The sequence below is a fragment of the Pristiophorus japonicus genome, chromosome 16 (assembly GCF_044704955.1).
Source record: "Pristiophorus japonicus isolate sPriJap1 chromosome 16, sPriJap1.hap1, whole genome shotgun sequence".
In the NCBI taxonomy this organism is placed as follows: domain Eukaryota; kingdom Metazoa; phylum Chordata; class Chondrichthyes; family Pristiophoridae; genus Pristiophorus; species Pristiophorus japonicus.
Window position 1 is genome coordinate 51,058,051 of NC_091992.1, and position 26,839 is coordinate 51,084,889.

A 26,839-nucleotide genomic window follows, 5' to 3' on the forward strand; every position below is an offset into this window, starting at 1 on the left:
GCTTTTCTTTGAATAGTGCCGTGGGATCTTTTATGCCCTTCTGTGAGGGCAGACAGGCCCTCGGTTTAAAGTGTCATCCAAAAAACGGTACCTCCAACATTGCAGCACTCCCTCAGTAATGCGCTGGAGTGCCAGCCTTGATTAATGTACTCGAGTCTCTGGAGTGGGGCTTGATACATAGCAAGGGGTCTTAGTGTGACCCACAGAACCTAACAATATAATTTAAGTAGGTGTTGGGTAGTAAAGGAAAGTTACAGGACGTAGGGGATGCATTGTCCATTTTTAGGAGTAATGCTAAACCCAAGATAATATCTAATATAGACCCGAAATTCATAACCGATACCACCCACTACCTGCAATCATGTTTCAGAGAGGAAGGTTAGAATAGAGAGAAAAGTAGAGGGGAAAAAAATAACAAAACTAAAGCGAGTTTGACATTTCAAAGGCACACAGTGAAATGACAAATACTGACTTAATTCTAATGAAATCTACTGTAAATATAATGCCATCACTCAGACTTAATAAAAACACGATCATATGATTACAGTACTCAACGGTACCTCCCTCCGCCCTGTTGAAACTGCTAGAAACAAAGATAAGAGCTTCAGCCTGGTCAACCCTCTGGCAGGAGAGGAATGATCACATTTGAAGTTTAAAACATGGCAGCGAAACAGAATTTTCAGTGCTTGGAGGATCAACTCTTGTGCCCTATTTGCCTGGAGGTCTTCAAGCAGCCCTTGATGCTGCAATGTGGTCACAGCTACTGCAAGGACTGCGTCCTCTCTCTCTCGGGAAACCTGGCCAGCTGCTTCACATGCCCTGTGTGTCGGAAGGCGGTGGACTGTAGCAGTTCGCCCCCCAATGTCTCACTGGCTCGGGTCATTGACACCCTGACGGTAATGAGTGGGTCGAGCGGCGAGCAGGAAAACTGCAGGGACCACCACAACCCACTGAGCTTGTACTGCGAGCAGGACCAGCAGATCATCTGTGGACTCTGTGGCATCATCGGGCAACACAAGCAGCATAAAATAACCCCACTCTCCAGCGTGTACGAGAGGATGAAGGTAATGCTTATTATCAGTGTATTCACTGCCTACATATTAACCCTGACAAACAGCAGACTTCTCATGATCTCCTTGTTGACATTTAGAGAGAAATAGTGCAACAGGCTGAAAACCCTCTGAAGTAAGTAAAGTGAGATGCAGAAATTATTTTCCCTCACAAAAATCAACGACTTATGGTGAGGCTGAAAGAGTTTGGTGTCAGCTTAAGGGTATAGTATAGTATTAGGCAGTCTCTCGCATCGAGGATGACCTGCTTCCACACCAAAAATAGATGAGTTCACAGGTGTTTCAATGAGGGACCTGACATTCTAGGTCCCGAACTACATACTAAAGAGTGGAAGATGCCTGGGCAAGGATTATTTTAACAAGGGGTGGCCGTTGCACACCAGCCACTACAGCTTAAGGGTAAAGGTAAAAAGAATCAGTATATAAAAAAACAGCACAGTTCACAGTGGGGGGAAAAATCAAGAGGAGCCAAAACAACAGAGGTTGGGGAAAGACGATTAGGTCTGAACCGTGCCTTTGACATGGTTGACTACTCTATCCTTGCCAATGCCTCTCTATCATCGCCTGGTTCCATTCTTATCTATCTAATCATAGCCAGAGAATCACCTGCGACGGCTTTTCTTCCCGCCCCTGCATCATTACCTCTGGTATCCCAGAAGAATCTATCCTTGGCCCCCTCCTATTTCTCATCTACAAGTTGCTCCTTGGCGACATCATCCGAAAACACAGCATCAGTTTCCACATGTACGTTGATGACACCCAGCTCTACCTCACTACCACTTCTCTCGACCTCTCCACGGTCTCTAAAGTGTCAGACTGCTTGTCCAACATCTAGTTCTCAATGAGCAGAAATTTTCTCCAAGTAAATATTGGGAAGACCGAAACCAGTGTTTTCGGTCCCTGCCACAAACTCCGTATCCTAGCCACTGACTCCATCTCTCTCACCAACTTTTGTCTGAGGCTGAAACAGACTATTCGTAACCTTGCTGTCATATTTGACCCTGAATTGAGCTTTCGACCACACATCCGCAGCTTAACTAAGACCACCTATTTCCATCTCCATAATGTCGCCTATCTCCGCCTTTGCCTCAGCTCATTCGCTGATGAAGCCCTCATCCATGCCTTTGTTACCTCTAGACTTGACTATTCCAACGCCTTCCTGGCTGGCCTCCCACATTCTACCCTACGTAAACTAGAGGTGATCCACAACTCGATTGCCTGTGTCCTAATTAGTGGGGAGGGTTCAGGTGAGCAGAAATTTAAAAAATCAAAGAAGAACGAGAGGCAATAGAGCAGGGTAGCACTGGGGGAAATGAAAACCAGAGAGTGACAGGAAAGGACAGAATGCATAAACATAAAAGTGTATCAGAAAGTGGGGTCAAAGCAGGAAAAAATGGTAAAAAAACAAATTTTTTAAGCTATTTATCTGAATGCATACAGCATTCATAACAAAATAGATGAGTTGACAGCACAAATAGATACAAATGGGTATGATCTGATAGCCATTGCAGAGATGTGGTTGCAAGATGGCCAAGGCTGGGAACTAAATATTCAGGTGTATTTGATAATTCGGAATGACAGACAGAAAGGAAAAAGAGTTGGGGTAGCTCTGTTAATAAAGGATGAGATCAGTGCATTAGTGAGAAACGATATTAGCATAGATGCAGATTCAAGATGTTGAATTAGTTTGAGTGGAGATAAGGAATAATAAGGGGAGAAGTCACTGGTGGGTGTAATCTATAGGCCCCCTAACAGTAGCTACACTGTTAGACGGAGTATAAATCAAGAAATAATAGAGGCGTGTACAAAAGGAACAGCAATAATCATGGGCGAATTTAACCTTCATATTGATTGGACTAAGCAATAGCGTTGAGGAAGAGTTCATAGAGTGTATCTGGGATAGTTTCCTTGAACAGTACTTTGTGGAACCAACCAGGGAGCAGGCTATCTTAGATCTGGTACTGTGTAATGAGACAGGATTAATAAACGATCTCCTAGTAAAGAATCCTCTAGGAATGAGTGATCATAGTATGGTTGAATTTAAAATTCAGTTGGAGGGTGAGAAAGTTGGATCTCAAACCAGTGTCCTAAGCTTAAACAAAGGAGACTACAAAGGTATGAAGGCAGAGTTGGCTAAAGTGGACTGGGAAAATAGATTAAAGTGTGGGACAGTTGATAAGCAGTGGCAGACATTTAAGGAGATATTTCAGAACTCGCAACAAAAATATATCTCAATGAGAAGGAAAGACTGTAAGAGAAGGGATAACCATCCGTGGCTAACTAAGGAAATAAGGAATGGTATCAAATTGAAAACAAGGGCGTACAAAGTGGCCAAGACTCGTGAGACTAGAGGATTAGGAAGCCTTTAAAAGCCAGCAAAGAACGACGCCAAAAATAATAAAGATAGGGAAGATAGATTATGAAAGCAAACTGGCATGAAGTATAAAAACAGATAATAAGAGTTTCTACACGTACATAAAAAGGAAAAGAGTGGCTAAATTAAATGTTGGTCCCTTAGAGAATGAGACTGGGGAATTAATAATGGGGAACAGGGAAAGGGCAAAGACATTGAATAAATATTTTGTATCGGTCTTCACGATAGAAGACATCCCAATAGGGGATAATCAAAGGGCTATAGGGAGGGAGGAACTTAATACAATCACTATCACTCAAGAAGTAGTACTTGGTAAAATAATGGGACGAAAGACGGACAAGTCCCCTGGCCCTGATGGCTTGCAGCCTAGGGTCTTAAAAGAAGTGGCTGTAGAGATAGTGGATGCATTGGTTGTAATCTACCAAAATTCCCTGGATTCTGAGGAGGTCCCAGCGGATTGGAAAACTGCAAATGTAATACCCCTATTTATAAAAAGGCGGCAGACATAAAGCAGGAAACTATAGACCAGTTAGCCTAACATCTGTCGTTGGGAAAATGCCAGAGTCCATTATTAAGGAAAGCAGCAATAGGACATTTGGAAAAGCATAATTCAATCAAGCAAAGTCAATATGGTTTTATGAAAGGGAAATCAGGTTTGACAAATTTGCTGCAGGTCTTTGAAGATGTAACGAGCAGGGTGGATAAGGGGAAACCAGGGGATGTGGTGTATTTGGATTTCCAGAAGGCATTCGATAAAAGGTTACTACACAAGATAAAAGTTCACGGGGTTGGGGGTAATATATTAGCATAGATAGAGGATTGACTAACGAACAGAAAACAGAGAGTTGGGATAAATGGGTAATTTTCCGGTTGGCAAACAGTGACTTGTGGGGTGCCGCAGGGATCAGTGCTGAGGCCTCAAATATTTACAATCCATATTAATGACTTGGATGAAGGGACCGAGTGTAATGTAGCCAAGTTTGCTGATGATGCAAAGACGGGTGGGAGAGCAAATTGTGAGGAGGACATAAGAAATCTGCAAAGGGATATAGACAGGCTAAGTGAGTGGGCAAAAATTTGGCAGATGGGGTATAATGTGGGAAAATGTGAGGTTATCCACTTTGACAGAAATAATAGAAAAGCAAATTATAATTTAAATGGAGAAAAATTGCAAAGTGCTGCAGTACAGAGGGACCTGGGGGTCCTTGTGTATGAAACACAAAAAGTTAGTATGCAGATACAGCAAGTAATCAGGAAGACAAATGGAATGTTAGCCTTTGTTGAAAGGGGGATAGAGTATAAAAGCAGAAACGTCCTGCTACAACTGTACAGGGTATTGGTGAGGCCACATCTGGAGTACTGCGTACAGTTTTGGTCTCCGTATTTAAGGAAGGATATATATGTATTGGAGGCTGTTCAGAGGTTGATTCTGGAGATAAGGAGGTTGACATGAAGATAGGTTGGGCCTATACTCATTGGAGTTCAGAAAAATGAGAAATGATCTTATCGAAACATATAAGATAATGAGGGGGCTCGACAAAGTGGACGCAGAGAGGATATTTCCACTCATAGGGGAAACTAAAACTAGGTGGCATAGTCTCAGAATAAGGGGCCGCCCATTTAAAACTGAGATGAGGAGGAATTTCTTCTTTCAGAGGGTTGTAAATCTGTGGAATCTCTGCCCCAGAGAGCTGTGGAGGCTGGGTCATTGAATATATTTAAGGCAGAGATAGACAGATTTCTGAGCGATAAGGGAGTCAAGGGTTACGGGGAGCGGGCAGGGAAGTGGAGCTGAGTCCATGATCAGATCAGCCATGATCTCATTAAATGTCAGAGCAGGCATATTCCTGCTCCTATTTCTTATGTTCTTCTGTTCTTAACTCGCATCAAGTTCCTCTCACCCATCACCCCTGTGCTTGCTGGCCTACATTGGCTACCGATTAAGCAACGTCTCGATTTCAAAATTCTCATCGTGGTTTTCAAATCCTTCCATGGCCTCGGCCCTCCCTATCTCTGTAATCTCCTTCAGCCTTGTAAGGTCTGTAAGCTTGCAATGTTTGTAGCTCCACCTGTGGATGTGGATGTATTGTGTACTGAAACTGCATAGTTAATAATAAACAGAATCAGGCAGATTCCAGAGGCTTCTGAGAGAGCTGCCTGCCATGTTGGAAGCTGCGTGTGCTTGTGCTCTGTAAATATATCACACTTGACGATGTGGATGGGATTTTTTGGATGATTTAAAGCTTAAATTCTGTTGGGGAAGGATTCAGCCAGCCGACAAAGAGATTTTGGAAATTTCTGTCTTTGGAAAAAGCTACAAAAATCCAAGGTAAAATACAGCACACGGTGTGAACAGCTAGAGATTAAAATGGCAGGTGTAATCGGACATGTGGGGGAATATAGACACGACCGGGAACGTTTTAAAGCGTATGTGGATCGGCTAGAAATGCATTTCACTGCAAGTAATCGAAGTTCCAGACAATGCAGTCCAGAACCGGGCTGTGTTCGAACGTAAGAAAGCGATCTTCTTATCGGAGGTGGGTCCGGCATTGTATGAAATCCTTGTAAATCTGCTTGTGCCTGACGAACCAAAGGACACAACACTTAGAGATTTTAACGAAGCTGGAGCAGCACTATAATCCCAAACCATTAGAAATTGCTGAAAGCTCTCGTTTCGGGATTCGGAATCCAAAGGCCGATGAAAGTATCAGTGATTACATCGTAGCATTAAAAAAGCTATCGATGCACTGTAATTTTGGAAACTTTCAAAACCGAGCATTATGGGATTGTTTTGTTTGTGGGGTGAGAAATGATGCGATCAGAAGGAAGTTATTGACTTGACTTTTGAGATTGCTTGTCAGACAGCGAGGTCGATGGGCATGGCCGAACAATATTCCCAAGAATTAAATAATAATTACAGTCAGTCAACTAAGGTAAATCACCTGCAGGTTCAAAGTAAAAGATGGTGGGGGCCCAAAGTCTCAGAAATTGGAAATTCTAACAGAGGGTCGAAGTCGTGCTGCAGGAAGTCTGGGCATCTTGTGAAGGCATGCCAATTGAAGGGTAAACCAGCTTTCAAAGCTATGAGTCCAGCATTCAAAGCTATGAGTAGAAATCCCAAGAGACTACATAGCATGGAAGAACAACAAGACGAGGAGATGTTAGAGTTACACGTCATCAGGAGCACGAGGTTGACGGACAACGATTTGGGAAGCATCAAAATCCACATAGATGTTGCGGGATTCAAGATACCAATGGAAATTGACATTGGTGCATCCGTGAGTGTAGTACCAGAGTCGCTGTACCTCGACAAATTGCGTGATTTCCAACTGAGGCTACTAGGGAGAGAAAATTCCTGTGGTAGGTCATATCACCGTACCGGTGAAATATAAAGATCAATTTCAGAACTTGCCTCTAATAGTAGTGAAAGGAGACAGGTCTGCCTTACTAGGAAGAAATTGGTTGAGCTCACTGAAGCTGGATTGGAGTAAGATTTTCTGTGTGGAAATGAGATTTTCATCAACGGATGAGGTTATCAAGAAGTATCCGAAGGTGTTCTGCGAAACGGGCAGTCCGATCCAAGGCTTCAAGGCATTGGCATCTTCATGGGGACCAAGGTAGTGATTCACAAAAACCCAGACGCCAGGCCAGTACACTACAAGGCCAAAGCGGTGCTGTACGTGATGCGGGAAAAGATAGAAGGCGAATTGGACCGCCTGCTGAGGGAAGGCATCATCTCGCCAGTCGAATTCAGGCGAGCCCGATTGTGCCGGTGCTCAAGGCGGATGGGTCGGTCAGGATATGTGGTGATTACAAGGCCACCATCAATCGGGTGTCATTCCAAGACCAGTACCCGCTACCGAGAGCGGAGGACCTCTTTGCGACGCTATCCGGTGGCAAACTTTTTTCAAAGTTGGACCTGACCTCAGCTTACATGACCCAGGAGCTGGCGAGTGAGTCGAAGAAGCTGACCACCATCACGACACACAAGGGGTTGTTTGAGTATAACAGATGTCCGTTCAGGATTCGCTCGTCTGCCGTGATCTTTCAACGAAATATGGAAAGCCTCCTCAAGTTGATTCCAAGGACGGTGGTTTTTCAAGACAACATCCTCATCACGGGTTGCAATACTGAAGAACACCTCCACAACCTGGAGGAGGTTATGCAGACTGGACCGGCTAGGGCTGCGACTGAAAAAGGCGAAGTGCATCTTCCTAGCTCCAGAGGTAGAATTCCTAGGGATGAGGGTAGCAGCAGACGGGATCAGACCTACTGCGTCCAAAACGGAAGCTATCCAGAGAGCACCCAGACCCCTAACACGATGGAGCTGCATTCGTTCCTGGGGCTCCTGAAGTATTTTGATAACTTTCTTCCCAAATTGAGCACGCTGTTAGAGCCGCTACACGTGCTCCTACGCAAAGGTCGCGAATGGGTCTGGGGGACAGCCAGGAAAGGGCTTTTGATAGAGCACGCAATTTGTTATGCTCCAACAATCTGTTAACGCTATATGACCCATGTAAGAAACTTGTTTTAACGTGCGATGCGTCGTCCTATGAGGTCGGGTGTGTGTTGCAGCATGTTAATGCCAAGGGTCAGTTACAGCCAGTAGCTTATGCCTCCAGAAGTCTGTCCCAGGCAGAAAGGGGCTACAGGATGGTAGAAAAGGAAGCGCTTGCATGTGTATATGCAGTAAAAAAAATGCACCAGTATCTGTTTGGCAGGAAATTTGAGCTGGAGACAGATCACAAACCCTTTTGGCCGACAACAAGGCCATAAATGCAAATGCATTGGCCCGCATACAGAGGTGGGTACTCACATTAGCCGACTATGACTACATAATTCGGCACAGACCGGGCACTGAAAACTGCGCCGATGCACTCAGCAGGCTCCCACTTGCCATCACTGATGGGGCAACTGAGCAGGCTGCTGAGATGGTCATGGCTGTTGAAGCTTTCGAAAGCGAAGGCTCACCCGTGACAGCCCGTCAGATCAAAGCCTGGACAAATAGTGACCCGCTACTGTCTTTAGTCAAGAAATGTGTCCTGAATGGAGACTGGGCAGCCACATACGGGGCATGCCCTGAGGAACTTAAACCATTTCACAGGCGTAAGGATGAACTCTCAATTCGGGCCGATTGCCTACTATGGGGAAACTGAGTAGTCATGCCCCAGATGGGCAGAGAGGCGTTCATCAGAGAACTCCACAATGAGCACCCGGGCTTTGTCATGATGAAGGCAATTGCCAGGTCACACGTTTGGTGGCCAGGGATAGATGCAGACCTGGAACTTTGTGTTCGCAGGTGCAACACGTGTGCCCAGCTGGGCAATGCGCCCAGGGAAGCCCCCCTAAGCCCCTGGTTCTGGCCTGCCAAGCCATGGTCATGCATCCATGTGGACTACGCAGGTCCTTTCATGGGAAAAATGTTTTTGGTTGTAGTAGACGCCTACTCCAAATGGATCGAGTGTGACATTCTTAATTCAAGCACATCCTTTGCCACGTTAGAAAGCCTATGGGCAACGTTCGCTGCCCACGGTCTACTGGACGTCTTGGTCAGCGACAATGGCCCGTGTTTTACCAGCATTGAATTCCAGGACTTCATGGCAGGCAATGGAATTAACCATGTCAGAACCGCATCGTTCAAGCCGGCCTCAAACGGCCAGGCGGAACGAGCAGTGCAGATAATCAAACAAGGGATGCTCAGAATCCAAGGGGATTCCCTACAAAGCTGCTTATCATGCCTCCTGTTGGCCAATAGATCCCGACCACACTCTCTCACGGGGGTTCCACCCGCAGAGCTGCTATTGAAAAGGACGCTCAAAACCAGGTTATCCCTTATACACCCCACCATGAAAGAAATTGTTGAGAGCAGGCGCCAGCCACAATGTGACTACCATGATGGGAATGCGAGGGCACGATGTATTGATGTCAATGACCCTGTCTTTGTCCTCAACTATGCTGCAGGGCCCAAATGGCTCGCAGGCACTGTGATTGCCAAAGAGGGGAATACGATTCTGGTCATTAAACTTACCAATGGACAAATCTGCCGCAAACACGTGGATCAAACAAAAAGGGGGTTCAGCAACCCCATAGAAGAAGCAGAGGAAGAACACGATGTAGAGTTCACTCCACCACAGGTGACCGAACACCAGAACCAAGTGGAGGAGAGCCCAGTCACTGTGGGCAGTCCGGACAGGCCTGAGGCACCGCAAACAGCAGACACTCAGGCCAGCACCCAACAACTGGAGCCCCAACTCAGGCGCTCTACAAGGGAGCGTAAACCATCAGAGAGACTTAACCTGTGATCCCAATAAGACTTTGGGAGAGAGGTGATGTCATGTATTCCACTGTCATTGTAACCCATGTATAAACTGACCTAAGTTATACACCATGAGAACATTGACCACTAGGTGGTGAACTTGTGGGAGACACTCCTAACCTGGACTTTCAGGTAGAAAAGGGGAAACTCCATCCACCTTCATCGCTTCAGTGCTGGCTAATAGAGGTAATTGGTCACAGAGTGACCTTCTCTCAAGTATGGGCCTCGTGTGCATTTATACTGTATAGTAAGGACATATCAGTCAGCATATACATATGATATTGAATACAGATGATCAGCTGATCACAGTAATGCTGATGCAATGTCTAGATTGCCTTCCCCATCACAAGTTACACCCGATAGGGAAGAAGTGTTTTATTTTTCATACATTGATGAACTACCAGTCACAGCTGAAGAGATTGGTAGAGCAACCAAACATGACCCAGTGATGTCAAAGGTATATGAGTATATTGCAAATGGATGGCCAAACCAGGTAACAGACAAAGATACACATCCATTCTTCATTCGTAGGAAGGAATTATCAGTTGATAAAGATTGTATCATGTGGGATGCAAGAATGGTTATACCAAATAAATTCAGGTCCAAATTATTAGGAGACCACCATGACCAGCATCTGCGAATGTGCTTGACCAAGAGTTTTGCACGCAGTTATTTATGGTGGCCAGGTCTTGATGAAGATATAGAGTACATCGTGAGTCAGTGTACGACATGTCAATCGGTAAGCAAGCAACCACCACCAGTGCCATTACAGCCATTGAAATGGCCTCGCAGGGTGTGGCAAAGGCTACATATTGATTTTGCTGAGTTAGAAGGACAACAATTGTTCATTGTAATTGATAGCCATTCGAAGTGGGTTGAGGTGTTTCCAATGTGGAAAATAACAAGTAAAACATTGGACATTTTACGAAAATTATTTTCTTCATTTGGCCTCCCTGAAGAGATTGTTTCGGATAATGGACCACAATTTAATTCAGAAGAATTTGCACAATTCACGAGTAAAAATGGTGTGAAACATACCAAGGTTCCACCATACCATCCTGCTTCGAATGGTGCAGCAGAGCGTGCACTGTACAAATTGTAAAACATGCCCTCAAAACAAATGTTAGATCCAAATCCAAGGAAACGACAATTGTCATTGGATCACAAATTGGCTAATTTTTTGATTACATATCGAAATACTCCTCATACAACTACTGGTAGAATACCAGCAGAGTTGTTTCTCAAATGACAGCCATGAACCAGATTCTCGTTGTTAAAGCCAAATTTGGTACAGTCTGTAGAAGAGGCACAATTAAAACAGAAAGAGAATCATGATAGAGGTAGAGTAAAATAGAGAAGTGTGAAATTAAACCAGAAGGAGAGAGTGAAGAACCATCACCATAAATGGTTAAAGTGGTTACCAGGAAGAGTGGTGAAGATATGTGGTCCTCGCACATATTTGGTAAAGATGTTTGATAATGGACAGGTTAGGTTTGTTCATATTGATCATATTTTACCTACAGACACGGAAGGAGTTGAAAGTGGGAATGATTCAATTATTTCTGACATCAGATAGTTTTGATACACCAGTAGCAAATCCTAAATCCAATGTACTGGAAACAATTCCAGGAGAGAATCAGAATGTAAGTCTGAGTCTGAGTCAGGAAAACAAAGAGCCTGAAGTTAGAGCGAGTTCAAATGAAAATCAAGGAAATTCCGTGGAGGATAATGTTCCTCAGGATGAGCCTCGAATGAGTTTAGATTCGACACCATGTTTGGAAGGTTCTGTTCGAGAGCGAAGGTATCCTCTTCGAAACAGAAAACAAGTGGTAAAGTTAAATTTGTAAATATGGAAAAAAAAAAGTTTATATCCTGTGTTATGTATAAACATGAAAGTTTTGTATGAGTTTTGTTATAATAACTTCTTCATTAAGGAGGGAGAAGTGTAATGTCTGTAAGCTTGTAATGTTTGTAGCGTCACACTGTGGATGTGGATGTGTTGTGTACTGCAACTGCATAGTTAATAATAAACAGAACCAGGCATATTCCGGAGACTTCCGAGAGAGCTGCCTGCCATGTTAGTAGCTGTTTGTGCTCTGTGAATATATCAAAAGTCTCACAACCCCCCCAAGATGTCTGTGCTCCTGAGCATCCCTGATTATAACTGCTGAACCATTGGTGGCTGTGCCTTCAGCTACCTGGGCCCCAGCTCTGGAACTCCCTCCCTAAACCTCTCCACCTCTCTACCTCTTTCCTCCTTCAAGATGCTCCTTAAAACCTACCTCTTTGACCAAGCTTTTGGTCACCTGCCCTAATTTCTCCTTATGCGGCTCAGTGACAAATTTTAAAAATCTCATAATATTCCTGTGAAGTGCCTCGGGATGTTTCACTACGTAAAAGGCGCTATATAAATACAAGTTGTTGTTGTTGAAAGACAGGTCACGGCCAAAGGAGAAGGCATAGCGACAAGGATAGTGGAAGGAAAGACCACAGCATGTTGCCCCTTCAGTTTGCTGAGTTTCTGCTGGAGTGCAATGAGGACAGATATTTCAGAGTTGGACAAGAGAAGAAGGGAGATGTGTGTAAATGCCGCATGGAGGCAACTGGGCAAGAATGGGGATAATGATGATTTGGTCAGAAGGAAGTAGCTTTGACGTGGCCTCCCAAGAGGCCAGTGTGACCTTCTGAGTTAAAAAATATTCTAATATTGTTTTGATATTAAGAGGAACTCACACATTCTACACTAAAGTTAACGTGTGTATAGATATGGACAATGAAAATAAGGAAAAATAGCTATTACTTTGGATGAGAAATCCATTGGAACTTGTTTAGTGAAAAGCAACAAGGGTGATTCTGGGATTAATGGCTTTACATTTTTATGAGAGACTTATATAGCAGAATTTAATTTTATTGGGGACAAGATAGAGAGCGACATGATCCAGATTTTTAAATGCTCCTCGGCATGAAGAATGTAAAAATAAGCCAGTTATTTAACTTGGACTGTGTATAGGACTAGATAACACAAATATAACGAGTCTCAAGTGAGATTAAGGATTATGTTTTTATGCAACCACCAAGCACTGAATATGTGGAGCAGAGACCCAGTAAAAAGAATGAATACTGTGCTAGCTCCTCCAAAAAAAAGCTGATGCGTTTTGGTAGAAAGAATGAAAAGAAACAAAAACAAAGTGGTACAATTTAAAATGGGGTGCAGAAACAGAGAGAACTGGGGGTGTATGTACACAAATCTTTGAAGGTTTGAACCTTAGAGACATAGAGCAAGGAAGTTATCCTAAAGTTTTATAAATCACTGGCTAGCCCCCTGGTGGAGTATTATGTCCAATTCAGGGTACCATATTTTAGGAAGGATGTCATGGTCTGAGGAGATTTACTGGAATGGTAACAGGGAAGAGGGACTTCAGTTACGTGGAGAGTCTAGAGAAGCTGGGGTTGTTATCCTTAGAGCAGAGAAGGTTATGGGGAGATTTAATAGAGGTGTTCTAACTCATGAAGGGTTTTGATAGAGTAAATAAGGAGAAACTTTCCAGTGTAGTGAATCTAGTGAATCGTCTCTGTACCCCCTCTGTAGCTAATATATCCTTCCTTAAGTAAGGTGACCAAAACTGCACACAGTACTCCAGGTGCGGCCTCACCAATACCCTGTACAGTTGCAGCAGGACCTCCCTGCTTTTGTACTCCATCCCTCTTGCAAAAGGTTACTGCAGAAGATAAAGGTACGCGGAGTCAGAGGAAATGTATTAGCATGGATCGAGAATTGGCTGGCTAACAGAAAGCAGAGAGTCGGGATAAATGGGTCCTTTTCGGGTTGGAAATCGGTGGTTAGTGGTGTGCCACAAGGATCGGTGCTGGGACCACAACTGTTTACAATATACATAGATGACCTGGAAGAGGGGACAGAATGTAGTGTAACAAAATTTGCAGATGACACAAAGATTAGTGGGAAAGCAGGTTGTGTAGAGGACACAGAGAGGCTGCAAAGGGATTTAGCCCCCTGGTGGAGTATTATGTCCAATTCAGGGTACCATATTTTAGGAAGGATGTCATGGTCTGAGGAGATTTACTGGAATGGTAACAGGGAAGAGGGACTTCAGTTACGTGGAGAGTCTAGAGAAGCTGGGGTTGTTATCCTTAGAGCAGAGAAGGTTATGGGGAGATTTAATAGAGGTGTTCTAACTCATGAAGGGTTTTGATAGAGTAAATAAGGAGAAACTTTCCAGTGTAGTGAATCTACCTTCCTGATTACCTGCTGCACCTGCAAACTAACTTTTTGGGATTCATGCACAAGGACCCCCAGGTCCCTCTGCACCGCAGCATGTTGTAATTTCTCCCCATTCAAATAATATTCCCTTTTATTGTTTTTTTTTCCAAGGTGGATGACCTCACATTTTCCGACATTGTATTCCATCTGCCAAACCTTAGCCCATTCGCTTAACCTATCTAAATCCCTTTGCAGCCTCTCTGTGTCCTCTACACAACCCGCTTTCCCACTAATCTTTGTGTCATCTGCAAATTTTGTTACACTACATTCTGTCCCCTCTTCCAGGTCATCTATGTATATTGTAAACAGTTGTGGTCCCAGCACCGATCCTTGTGGCACACCACTAACCACCGATTTCCAACCCGAAAAGGACCCATTTATCCCGACTCTCTGCTTTCTGTTAGCCAGCCAATTCTCGATCCATGCTAATACATTTCCTCTGACTCCGCGTACCTTTATCTTCTGCAGTAACCTTTTGTGTGGCACCTTATCGAACGCCTTTTGGAAATCTAAATACACCACATCCATCGATACACCTCTATCCACCATGCTCGTTATATCCTCAAAGAATTCCAGTAAATTAGTTAAACATGATTTCCCCTTCATGAATCCATGTTGCGTCTGCTTGATTGCACTATTCCTATCTAGATGTCCCGCTATTTCTTCCTTAATGATAGCTTCAAGCATTTTCCCCACTACAGATGTTAAACTAACTGGCCTATAGTTACCTGCATTTTATTTGCCCCCTTTTTTAAACAGAGGCGTTACATTAGCTGCTTTCCAATCCTCCCCAGAGTCCAGAGAATTTTGGTAGATTATAACGAATGCATCTGCTATAACTTCTGCCATCTCTTTTAATACCCTGGGATGCATTTCATCAGGACCAAGGGACTTGCCTACCTTGTGTCCCATTAGCCTGTCCAGCACTACCCCCCTAGTGATAATGATTATCTCAAGGTCCTCCCTTCCCACATTCCCGTGACCAGCAATTTTTGGCATGGTTTTTGTGTCTTCCACTGTGAAGACCGAAGCAAAATAATTGTTTAAGGTCTCAGCCATTTCCACATTTCCCATTATTAAATCCCCCTTCTCATCTTCTAAGGGACCAACATTTACTTTAGTCACTCTCTTCCGTTTTATATATCGGTAAAAGCTTTTACTATCTGTTTTTATGTTTTGCGCAAGTTTACTTTCATAATCTATCTTTCCTTTCTTTATTGCTTTCTTAGTCATTCTTTGCTGTCGTTTAAAATTTTCTCAATCTTCTAGTTTCCCACTAACCTTGGCCACCTTATACGCATTGGTTTTTAATTTGATACTCTCCTTTATTTCCTTGGTTATCCACGGCTGGTTATCCCTTCTCTTACCGCCCTTCTTTTTCACTGGAATATATTTTTGTTGAGCACTATGAAAGAGCTCCTTAAAAGTCCTCCACTGTTCCTCAATTTTGCCACCGTTTAGTCTGTGTTCCCAATCTACTTTAGCCAACTCTGCCCTCATCCCACTGTAGTCCCCTTTGTTTAAGCATAGTACGCTCATTTGAAACACTACTTCCTCATCCTCAATCTGTATTACAAATTCAATCATACTGTGATCACTCATTCCGAGAGGATCTTTTACTGGGAGATCGTTTATTATTCCTGTCTCATTACACAGGACCAGATCTAAGATAGCTTGCTCCCTTGTAGGTTCTGCTAACATACTGTTCTAAGAAACAATCCCGTATGCATTCTATGAATTCCTCCTCCAGGCTACCCCATGCGATTTGATTTGACCAATTGATATGTAGGTTAAAATCCCCCATGATTACTGCCGTTCCTTTTTCACATGCCTCCATTATTCCCTTGATTATTGTCCGCCCCACCGTGAAGTTATTATTTGGGGGCCTATAAACTACGCCCACCAGTGACTTTTTCCCCTTACTATCTCTAATCTCCACCAACAATAATTCAACATTTTGTTCATTAGAGCCAATATCGTCTCTCACAACTGCCCTGATTTCATCCTTTATTAACAGAGCTACCCCACCTCCTTTCCCTTCTTGTCTATCTTTCCGAATTGTCAGATACCTCCGTATGTTTAATTCCCAGTCTTGGTCCCACTGCAACCATGTTTCTGTAATGGCCACCAAATCATACCCATTTGTAATGATTTGTGCCATCAACTCATTTACTTTATTTCGAATGCTGCATGCATTTCGGTAGAGTGTTTTAATACTAGGGCTTGGCTTGATTACCATGGGATGTGAGGGAGAAATTCAGACATTTCTTAGCAGATGAAAGTAGTGGGCTGTGATATATTCACAGAGCACAGCACACACATCTTCCTAACATGGCAGGCAGCTCTCTCGGAAGTCTCCGGAATTGCCTGGTTCTGTTTAATAATTAACTCTGCAATTGCAGTACACAATATGTCCACATCCACAGGGTGGAGCTACAAACATTACAAGCTTACAGACATTACACTTCTCCTTCCTTAATGAAGAAGCCATCATCACAATATCATACATAACCTTCACGTTTATACATAACACAGGATATAAACTTATTTTTTTCCATATTTACAAATTTAACTTTACCACTTGTTTTCTGTTTCGAAGAGGATACCTTCACTCTCGAACAGAACCTTCTAAACATGGTGTTGAATCTAAACTCATTCGAGGCTCATCCTGAGGAACGTTTTCCTCCACGGAATTTCTTTGATTTTCATTTGAACTCACTCTAACTTCAGGCTCTTTGTTTTCCTGACTTGGACTCAGACTTTCATTCTGATTCTCTCCTGGATTTGTTTCCAGTACATTGGATTTAGGATTTTCTACTGGTGTATCAAAACTATCTGATCAGTCAGAAATAATTGAATCATTCCCACCTTCAACTCCTTCCGTGTCTGTAGGTAAAATATGATCAATATGAACAAACCTAACCTGTTCATTATCAAACATCTTTACCAAATATGTGCGAGGACCACATATCTTCACCACTCTTCCTGGTAACCACTTTAACCATTTATGGTGATGGTTCTTCACTCACACCTTCTGGTTTAATTTCACACTTCTCTGTTTCACTCTACCTTTATCATGATTCTCTTTCTGTCTTAACTGTGTCTCTTCTACGGACTGTGCCAAATTTGGCTTTAACAACGAGAATCTGGTTCGTGGCTGTCATTTGAGAAACAACTCTGCTGATGTTCTACCAGTAGTTGTATGAGGAGTATTTCAATATGTAATCAAAAAAATTAGCCAATTTGTGATCCAATGACAACTGTCGTTTCCTTGGATTTGGATCTAACATTTGTTTTATGAGGGCACATTTTACAATTTGTACAGTGCACTCTGCTGCACCATTCGAAGCAGGATAGTATGGTGGAACCTTGGTATGTTTCACACCATTTTTGCTCGTGAATTGTGCCAATTCTTCTGAATGAAATTGTGGTCCATTATCCGAAACAATCTCTTCAGGGAGGCCAAATGAAGAAAATAATTTTCGTAAAATGTCCAATGTTTTACTTGTTATTTTCCACATTGGAAACACCTCAACCCACTTCGAATGGCTATCAATTACAATGAACAATTGTTGTCCTTCTAACTCAGCAAAATCAATATGTAGCCTTTGCCACACCCTGCGAGGCCATTTCCATGGCTGTAACGGTACTGGTGGTGGTTGCTTGCTTACCGATTGACATGTCGTACACTGACTCACGATTTACTCTATATCTTTATTAAGACCTGGCCACCATAAATAACTGCGTGCAAAACTCTTGGTCCAGCACATTCGCAGATGCTGGTCATGGTGGTCTCCTAATAATTTGGACCTGAATTTATTTGGTATAACCATTCTTGCATCCCACATGATACAATCTTTATCGACTGATAATTCCTTCCTACGAATGAAGAATGGATGTGTATCTTTGTCTGTTACCTGGTTTGGCCATCCATTTGCAGTATACTCATACACCTTTGACATCACTGGGTCACATTTGGTTGCTCTACCAATCTCTTCAGCTGTGACTGGCAGTTCATCAATGTATGAAAATTAAAACACTTCTTCCCTATCGGGTGTAACTTGTGATGGGGAAGGCAATCTAGACATGCATCAGCATTACTGTGATCAGCTGATCGTCTGTATTCAATATCATATGTATATGCTGACAAATCAACGCCCATCTCTGCATTCAGGCTGCAGCTAATGTTGGACCTGGGGACTTTGGATGGAGGATTGCTGTTAGGGGCTTACGGTCCGTAACGATGGTAAACTTACGACCATACAAGTATTTGTGAAACTTCTTTGACCCCAAAAGTTAATGCCAAAGCTTCCCTTTCAATTTGCGCATAATTACTCTCACCGGCACTGAGAGTGCGTGAAGCAAAAGCAATTGGTCTCTCCTCCTCACTACTTAATATATGAGAGATTACTGCCCCAACTCCATACGGGGAGGCATCACATGCTAGCTTAATCTCCTTAGATATGTCATAGTGGACTAACATGGTGCTCTCTCCCAATTTGCTTTTACACTCCTTGAATGCTGTATCACATTCTTTTGACCACTTCCAATGGACCTGTTTTTTCAAAAGTTCATTCAGTGGATGTAATACTGTAACCAAATTTGGTAGGAACTTCCCATAATAGTTCAATGACCCAAGAATGAACGAAGTTCAGTGACATTCCTGGGAGTGGGTGCATTTCTAATTGCATCCAATTTTTCCATGGTTGGATGTTAACCATCTTTGTCTACTCTGTACCCTAAGTACCCGACTGAGTTTTTAAATAACTCACACTTACGAGCAGATACTCGTACTCTGTGCTTCTCTAGCCGTTTGAAGACTTCATTCAAAATGTTATTATGAATTTGCCTATTTGGTGCTGAAATTAGTATGTCATCCAAATAACATACTACCCCTTCAATACCTTGCAAAATCTGGTTCATCACCCCTTGGAATATGGCAGAGGCGGAAGATACTTCAAACGGTAGCCTATTAAATTGATATAGGCCGAGATGAGTATTTATAGTCAAATATGACTTGGACTCCATCTAGTTCAAGCTGTAAGTAGGCATTCGTAAGGTCCAGTTTTGAGAAGATCTGACCACCTGTCAGCGTTGTGAACAAATCTTCTATATTCGGCAATGTATTGGGAACATTACCCTCTAGAACCTGGTTTACGGTTACTTTATAATCACCACACAATCTTACCTTACCATTGGACTTAGGTACAACAACAATGGGTGTAGCCCAATTACATCGATCTATCTTACAAATAGTGTTCAGTCTCTAGTCTTTTGAGTTCTTGCTCAACTTTCTCCTTGAGTGCATATGGTACGGAACGTGGCTTGTAGTAAACCGATCTAGCGTCCTTCTGCACCCTGACACTCGCCTTGAAGCCTTGGATCGGACTGCCCGTTTTGCAGAACACCTTTGGATATTTCTTGATAACCTCATCCGTTGATGAAAATCTCGCTTCCACACAGAAAATCTTACTCCAATCCAGCTTCAGTGAGCTCAACCAATTTCTTCCTAGTAAGTCAGGCTTGTCTCCTTTCACTACTATTAGAGGCAAGTCCTGAAATTGATCTTTATAGTTAACCGGTACGGTGATATGGCCTACTACAGGAATTTTCTCTCCCGAGTAGCCTCGCAGCTCTATCTTGGATTTCTCCAGTTGGAAATCATGCAATTTATCGCGGTACAGTGACTCTGGTATTACACTCACGGATGCACCCGTGTCAATTTCCATTGGTATCTTGAATCCCGCAACATCTATGTGGACTTTGATGCTTCCCGAATCGCTGTCCGTTAACCTCGTGCTCTTGATGACGTGTAACTCTAAAATCTCCTCGTCCTGTTGTTGTTCTTCCATGCTATGTAGTCTCTTGGGATTTCTACTCATAGCTTTGAATGCTGGACTCATAGCTTTGAACGCTGATTTAGCCTTCAGTCGGCATGCTTTCGCAAGATGCCCAGTCTTTCTGCAGAAGAAACACTCTGCCTTCACGTAAGGACAGCTTTGAGCAATGTGTTGTCCCAAGCACCTATAGCACGACTTCGACGCCCTGTTAGAATTTCCAGTTTCTGAGACTTTCGGCCATGCCCGTTTTTTACTTTGAATCTGCAGGTGATTTACTTCGGTTGACTGACGACTGTAATCATTATTTAATTCTTGTGAATATTGTTCGGCCATGCTCATCGACCTCGCTGTCTGACAAGCAATCTCAAAAGTCAAGTCATCCGTCATCAATAACTTCCTTCTGATCACATCATTTTTCACCCCACAAACAAAACGATCCCGTAATGCTCGGTTTTGAAAGTTTCCAAAATTACAGTGCATCGATAGCTTTTTTAATGCTACGATGTAATCACTGATACTTTCATCAGCCTTTTGATTCCAAATCCCGAAACGATAGCTTTCAGCAATTTCTAACGGTTTGGGGTTATACTGCTGCTCCATCTTCGTTAAAATCTTGTTGGAAAAATATTTCCGAGACTGTATTTAAAGAGAGGTTTATTAAATCGGAGACAAAGCTTTGGGAGAAGTGTTAGAGACCCGCGCCTGCTGAACCACTTTCTCAATTTGAAATCACCTGCGAGGTTCCTTTATCTTACAAATTACATCACTTTACATCACATGCCTTAGCAACAGTCCTTATATGCAATCATCGCATTACTAGGTTTACAAAGCTTTTCATACAATTACCGTTCAAGGCTGGGCTCTTGATATAAGCCAGCCTCGCATTGTGACAGGCCAGTATACACATACAAGAGGACAAGTGGCAGGCTTCCTACAACCAGTAAAGGCAAGCATACAATAATGCATCAGTATTGTCTCTGACAAAATTCATTTGAGGGGGACAAATGTTTGGTATACTGGTCAAGTGTCCCCCTAGGCTTTATTATGTCCAAAAATCTGCTCCAACAATCTCTTGAAGCGTTGTGTCCTTTGACTCGTCAGGCACAAGCAGATTTACAAGAGTGTCATATAATGCTGGACCTGCCTCCGATAAGAAGATCGCTTTCTTATGTTCCAACACAGCCTGGTTCTGGACTGCATTATCTGGAACTTATCTGGATTATGTTATTTGCAGTGAAATACATTTCTAGCCGATCCACATACGCTTTAAAACGTTCCTGGTCATGTCTATATTCACCCAAATATCACAATACACCTGCCATTTTAATCTCTAGCTGTTCACACCGTGTGCTGTATTTTACCTCAGATTTTGTAGCTTTTTTCCAAAGACAGAAACTTCCAAAGTCTCTCTGTCGGCTGGCTGAATCCTTCACCAACAAAAATTAAGCTTTAAATCATCCGAAAAATCCCATCACAGTCGCCAAATGTGATTATATTCACAGAGCACCAGCACACACAGCTTCCTAACATGGCAGGCAGCTCTCTCAGAAGTCTCCGGAATTGCCTGGTTCTGTTTAATGATTAACCCTGCAGTTGCAGTACACAATACATCCACATCCACATCCACAGTGTGGAACTACAAACATTACAAGTTTACAGACATTACATGGGCCAGGGTCCATGATGAATCAGATTGCATGTGACCTGTAGATGCTACAAGCTGGATGGGCCAATTGGCTTTTATCTCAATCCGTACTTTATATGGATGAGTCCACGATCCGGTGCTGGCAACTACGCTAAATGGGAACATGGGTCGAAGAATCGAGGCTACAATGTTGTAGCCCCATTTCTATCTCAGGTTCCTGTGTATTTTTAAAGGGAGCAAGATAGCGCGGGGAAGAAAGATTGGCAGTGCTGAAAGGTTGCAGCTCCATTCTGTTGTAGAAAGGCAACACTATTTTACTGACCCTGATTAGATTGTATGATCAGTACAGTAAACAGTAATGTGTGGATAACTATATCTAACTGAGCCTGCTGAGTGCTGTGTTGGTGTTAACTAGAAATGTGAATGTAGGGGGGTCTTTGTATCTTACATTGATCAAGTTTATCCTGCAGTCATTAGTATATTTTTACATACAACATATGTTAATTTTAATGAAGTGTTACGTTTGGATAGGCATTTCTAAGAATTCATAAAATGAGCCAACTTGTAAAATTTTATACTTCAGCCTATTCCAATCAGCAGAGAATAATTATATTTCACACACAGACTGGATTCTATGCCTGGAATTACCACCAGCGATGTTAGTGTCAGCTGTGGCTCAGTGGGTAACACTCTCACCTCTGAGTCAGAGGTGGGTTCAAGTCCCACTCCAGGCACTTGAGCACAAAAATCTAGGCTCAAACTCCAGTGCAGTGCTGAGGGAGGGCTGTACTGTCGGAGGTGCTATCTTTCGGATGAGGCATTAAACCGAGGCCCCGTCTGCTCTCTCAAGTGGACATAAAAGATACCATGGCGTTATTTTTGAAGAAGAGCAAAGGAGTTATCCCTGGCGTTCTGGCCAATATTTATCCCTCAATCAGATTATCTGGTCATTATCACATTGCTGTTTCTGGGAGCTTGCAGTACGAAATTGGCTGCCACGTTTCCTACATTACAACGGTGACTGCACTCCAAAAGTACTTCATTGGCTGCAATGCACTTTGAGACATCCGGTGGTCATGAAATCCAAGTATTTTTTCTTTACCTTGTTTTGGGTTATTCCTCTTATAAAATAGCAGAGAGCGGAATTTGAGACAAACACTTTAAGCGTTCAGACTATAACAACACGTTTCCAGGTTCTTCTCTCCACTTTTAAGTGACCTAGCCCAGGTCACCATTGACGTGTGAAGCTGGACAGTGGACAGGATTTTCCTGATGATTTCCACCGGTCTACTGGTAGTAATGGGTTGGTGGGGAGGGTGGGGTGGACCCCTGTGTGCTGGATCCCCATCTATTTCTGAGCTTGACACATTTTCTGGTGTCACTTCCACCAGAAACACCTGCCCAAATATGGACAGACTCATTTAGATGAACAACAATTACTTGTATTTATATAGCGCCTTTAATATCGTGAAACGTCCCAAGGCGCTTCACAGGAGCATTATGCGATAAAGGTTTGACACCGAGTAGAAATTATTGCAGGTTAATCACAGAGGTATATTTTAAGGAGCGTCTTGAAGGAGGAAAGACAAGCAAAGAGGTTTAGGGAGAGAGTTCCAGAGCTTGTAGCCTAGGCAACAGAAGGCACGGCCACCAATGGTTGAGCGAATACAATCAGGGATGCTCAAGAGGGCAGAATTAGAGGAGCGCAGACATCTTGGGGGGATTGTGGGACTGGGGGAGATTTCAGAGATAGGGAGGGGTGAGGCCATGGAGAGATTTGAAAACAAGGATGAGAATTTTGAAATCGAGGCGTTGCTTAATCGGAAACCAATGTAGGTCAGTGAGCACAGGGGTGATGGGTGAGCAGGACTTGGTGCGAGTTAGGACATAGGCAGCCGATTTTTGGATCACCTCAAGTTTACGTAGGGTAGAATGTGGGAGGCCAGCCAGGAGTGCATTGGAATAGTCAAGTCTAGAGGTAACAAATGCATGGATGAGGGCTTCAGCAGCAGATGAGATGAGGCAAGGGAGGAGACATGCAATGTTACGGAGGTGGAAGCAGTAATGATTGAGTGACTTCATATGCCACATTTTCCGTGACTATGCCTTGGTAACGCCGGACACTACCGATGCTAGCATTCACAGATGCCCATTATTTCTGACAGAGGCACAGCCTCGTAAAGAATTTAGATCCAAGTGAGGATCAGGAATTGATTGATATACAATGCATCAGCAGTTCTACCTCAGTAGTATTTGTCACGTCATTCGAACTCGGATTTTTTATTATACTTCGAGACTGCTTATCTTGTTAGCTGCAGCCGGTGTCCCAATCTTGTAGCAGCAACAGCCATTTCTTACTCCCTCCCCCAATATTGAATTCCCAAGCACAGTTGCGAATACTGCCAGAAGACCACTAAGATAATTAAATGAGGCTCTCTCTGCAGTCAGTTCGCTAGGGTCAGGGTTGGATCAGTCAGAGACCCTAACTAGCACTCTACCATGCCGGGAAGGAAAATCACAACCTGTGATTCTACAAGTCATGCAACCTTGCGAGGCACCACATCTGAGTCTGAACACAAATGCACCTAATAGTGGGGTCATTGGAAAGTGAACAAGAGTAGGAATTTGTTGTGTATGTAATAACTGTTAGACTGAGTTCTGTTTAACTCCAAGTTCTGTTTGACCTTGGCTCTGCTTTATTAAGGCCCAAAGTGACTAATATACAAAAAGGCTGGCCTTTTATACTGCACGTGTGTGCAGCCCAATGGCCTCCAACAGTGACGCCATCTAGTAGCTAGTGATCCCAAAAGTACATACATGACAGAATTCTGGTTCATTTTTCCTATTCTGAACCCTTCCAGGCATACTGCTAATTACCAAGCCCTGGCTGAGAGCAGCTATCAGGGACCAAACTTGAGTCTTTCCTCGTCTGTCAGTTCCACACCAGGCAGTGCATTTTACTAACCTAAGCCAATGGGGTGGTTTGGGGGAGGTGTAGTTAGAGACCATTTTAACTCCATACAATGGCTTATAAATGGTAAGTGATTTGGTTCATTGGGATCTACTCTTCGACCAGGTATCTATTTATCTTGAATCAATCATTTGCATTCGATAAAATTATTTGTATAAACATCATCCTACCAATGACTGCTGCTGATATTAGTGGACAGATGCTTAATGTGTTAGTACGGTACTCATCCATCTGTAATTTTAGTGGAGGCATTAATCCATTTAAAATTGTTTGGTATACCAAATCCAGGTTGACCTTTGCACTAAAATAAAAGCAAAGACCTGGATATGATTGTGCTGATGCTCTATTTAAAAATCTAGATGTACAGAAGTAATTTCTAAGTGGCATGAAACTGTTCGTTTAGTAACATCAAAGAGAATGGAGGAGCAGATGGCTCCTTAACATTCTGGAGTATGTTTTCCAACGTGTAATCTCCAATACATCATTACCTGCACATAGACCAAACCACATAATAAGATAAAAAGAAAATTAATTACCCCCCAAAATATCTACCTGACAACAACAAAATTGTACAGCCAAAGTCATGTTGTAGGAAATGATTGTCCCAAAGGCTGTCCCAAAAGCTTGTTCTACAAACCAATGAAAACAAAGGACAGGAAGAGACTGGCTGGTCCATTGCACTGTTTCCAGTGTATGAAATTCCCTCAAATGAATGCTTCACCTACATACCCATAGGCCACTTTATCACCTATGTATGAACCATTACCAGTTGGCAGCCCCCTCATGACCACATCAGTGGCAGCCTCCATAGATGTTCTGGCAGTCCATTCTGTATATTATCATTTTGTTTGAAGCTGAACAGTCAGCTTGTGTACATTCATCAGTTAATGGCCACCACGTTAAAAAAATCCACGCACAGGCACCTTCCACCCTTCAGGATGTAGTTCGGGATCTGGAATATTAGGTCTGTCATTGAAACACCTGTGAACTCATCCCTTTTTTGGCGTGGAAGCAAGTCATCCTCGCTTTGACTGCCTATGATGGACGATGCTAGCCAGCAGGACAATCTGGTTATGGGAGAGAATTGTACTTATTTAGGTTAGGCCAGAGAACATGCATTGATTCCCCCTGAGCTGCATGTGACACCGTCTTGTATAATAAAAGTATAAGACCACGTGCTTGTAGCAATGAGCTGCAGTGCTTTGGATCCTGAAGTGGCTTTAAATACAATCCAAACATATGATGTAATCCCACCAGATTTGCCATTACAGTTTTTGTAGATCTCTACAACCAACAGATGTGAGACTAATTTTCACTAACTCAGTATGATGAACAAAGAAAGCCTGTTATTTACAGAGAAAAAATCCTTAATCTAAATTTTTGGCGTGGACAGGGCAAAGGTCCTGAGAAAAAGCAATAGCTGCAGCCTAATTGATGTTGTATTTTGTTACAGGAACAACTCGCTTTGCTTATAACAGGAGCTCAGATGCAAAAGAACAATATGGAGAGGCACATGAACAAATTGATACACAACAGGACCCGTATCATTGTGAGTGTAATAGCACTGGAAATTGTTTACGATGTTCGGTGCATTATTTTTTTGAAGAGATCAATGCACTGTTCCTCTTTGATATAAAATTTAATATGAATGGATAAATTGACCAATTTTAATGAGCAGACTTAATCCCGACCACAGTCAGCGTGTTCGGAAATGTGTTCTTCAAAAACTGTACTACTGGGAGCAGTTGACACTGTAGTCTACACATAAGCATTAGATTTAAGACTTTCTATAGGTAGACCCAAGCCTCCCACGACCAGAAAATGATACCCTTGTGCATTGTGTGAATTGGACGTGTGTGCTACAAGATTAAGAAAGACACTTTTGCCAATTTATTTGGAATTTTCATGGGTTGCCCACCATGCACGCCTCTCCAAAAGTCAGAAAATATCACATTCAAGACCATATCGTTCAGGCTAAAACGAATAAATCAAATTTATTTACAAGACTTAAAATTACATATATGCAAAAGTAACACAGCAGAATAATTAACAAAGCAAGTACTTAACCTATATACTATTTAAAAATATTTCAACAATAACAAAATGTTCAAAATGTTAAGAACCCTTTCCAGAATCTTCTGAGTTACTTATAACCATAATGAGTGCTTCTATGCTTCACAGAATCCCGTCTCATTGCTGCAATGGGGAAACCTGCAGGGGAACTGGGAACTGAGAACTGATCAAACATGAAAAACATTCCCTTATTATACTATTCCTAAAAGTTCTTTCCACTAGGGGGAAATTATGTTATTAACCCATTTTGCCATTCACTGAGATTCAGCCT

General features: G+C 42.8%; 1 protein-coding gene across 1 annotated transcript in view; it reads left to right on the plus strand.

The window, feature by feature from the left end:
• Nucleotides 1-659: 659 nt before the first annotated feature.
• LOC139226488 (E3 ubiquitin-protein ligase TRIM50-like) overlaps nucleotides 660-26,839 on the plus strand; it is a 49,653-nt gene continuing 23,473 nt past the window's right edge. Inside the window, exons 1-2 of the mRNA XM_070857291.1 lie at nucleotides 660-1,064; nucleotides 25,949-26,044. Coding sequence (XP_070713392.1) covers nucleotides 660-1,064; nucleotides 25,949-26,044 — 501 coding nt within the window. The remainder of the gene's footprint in view (nucleotides 1,065-25,948; nucleotides 26,045-26,839) is intronic.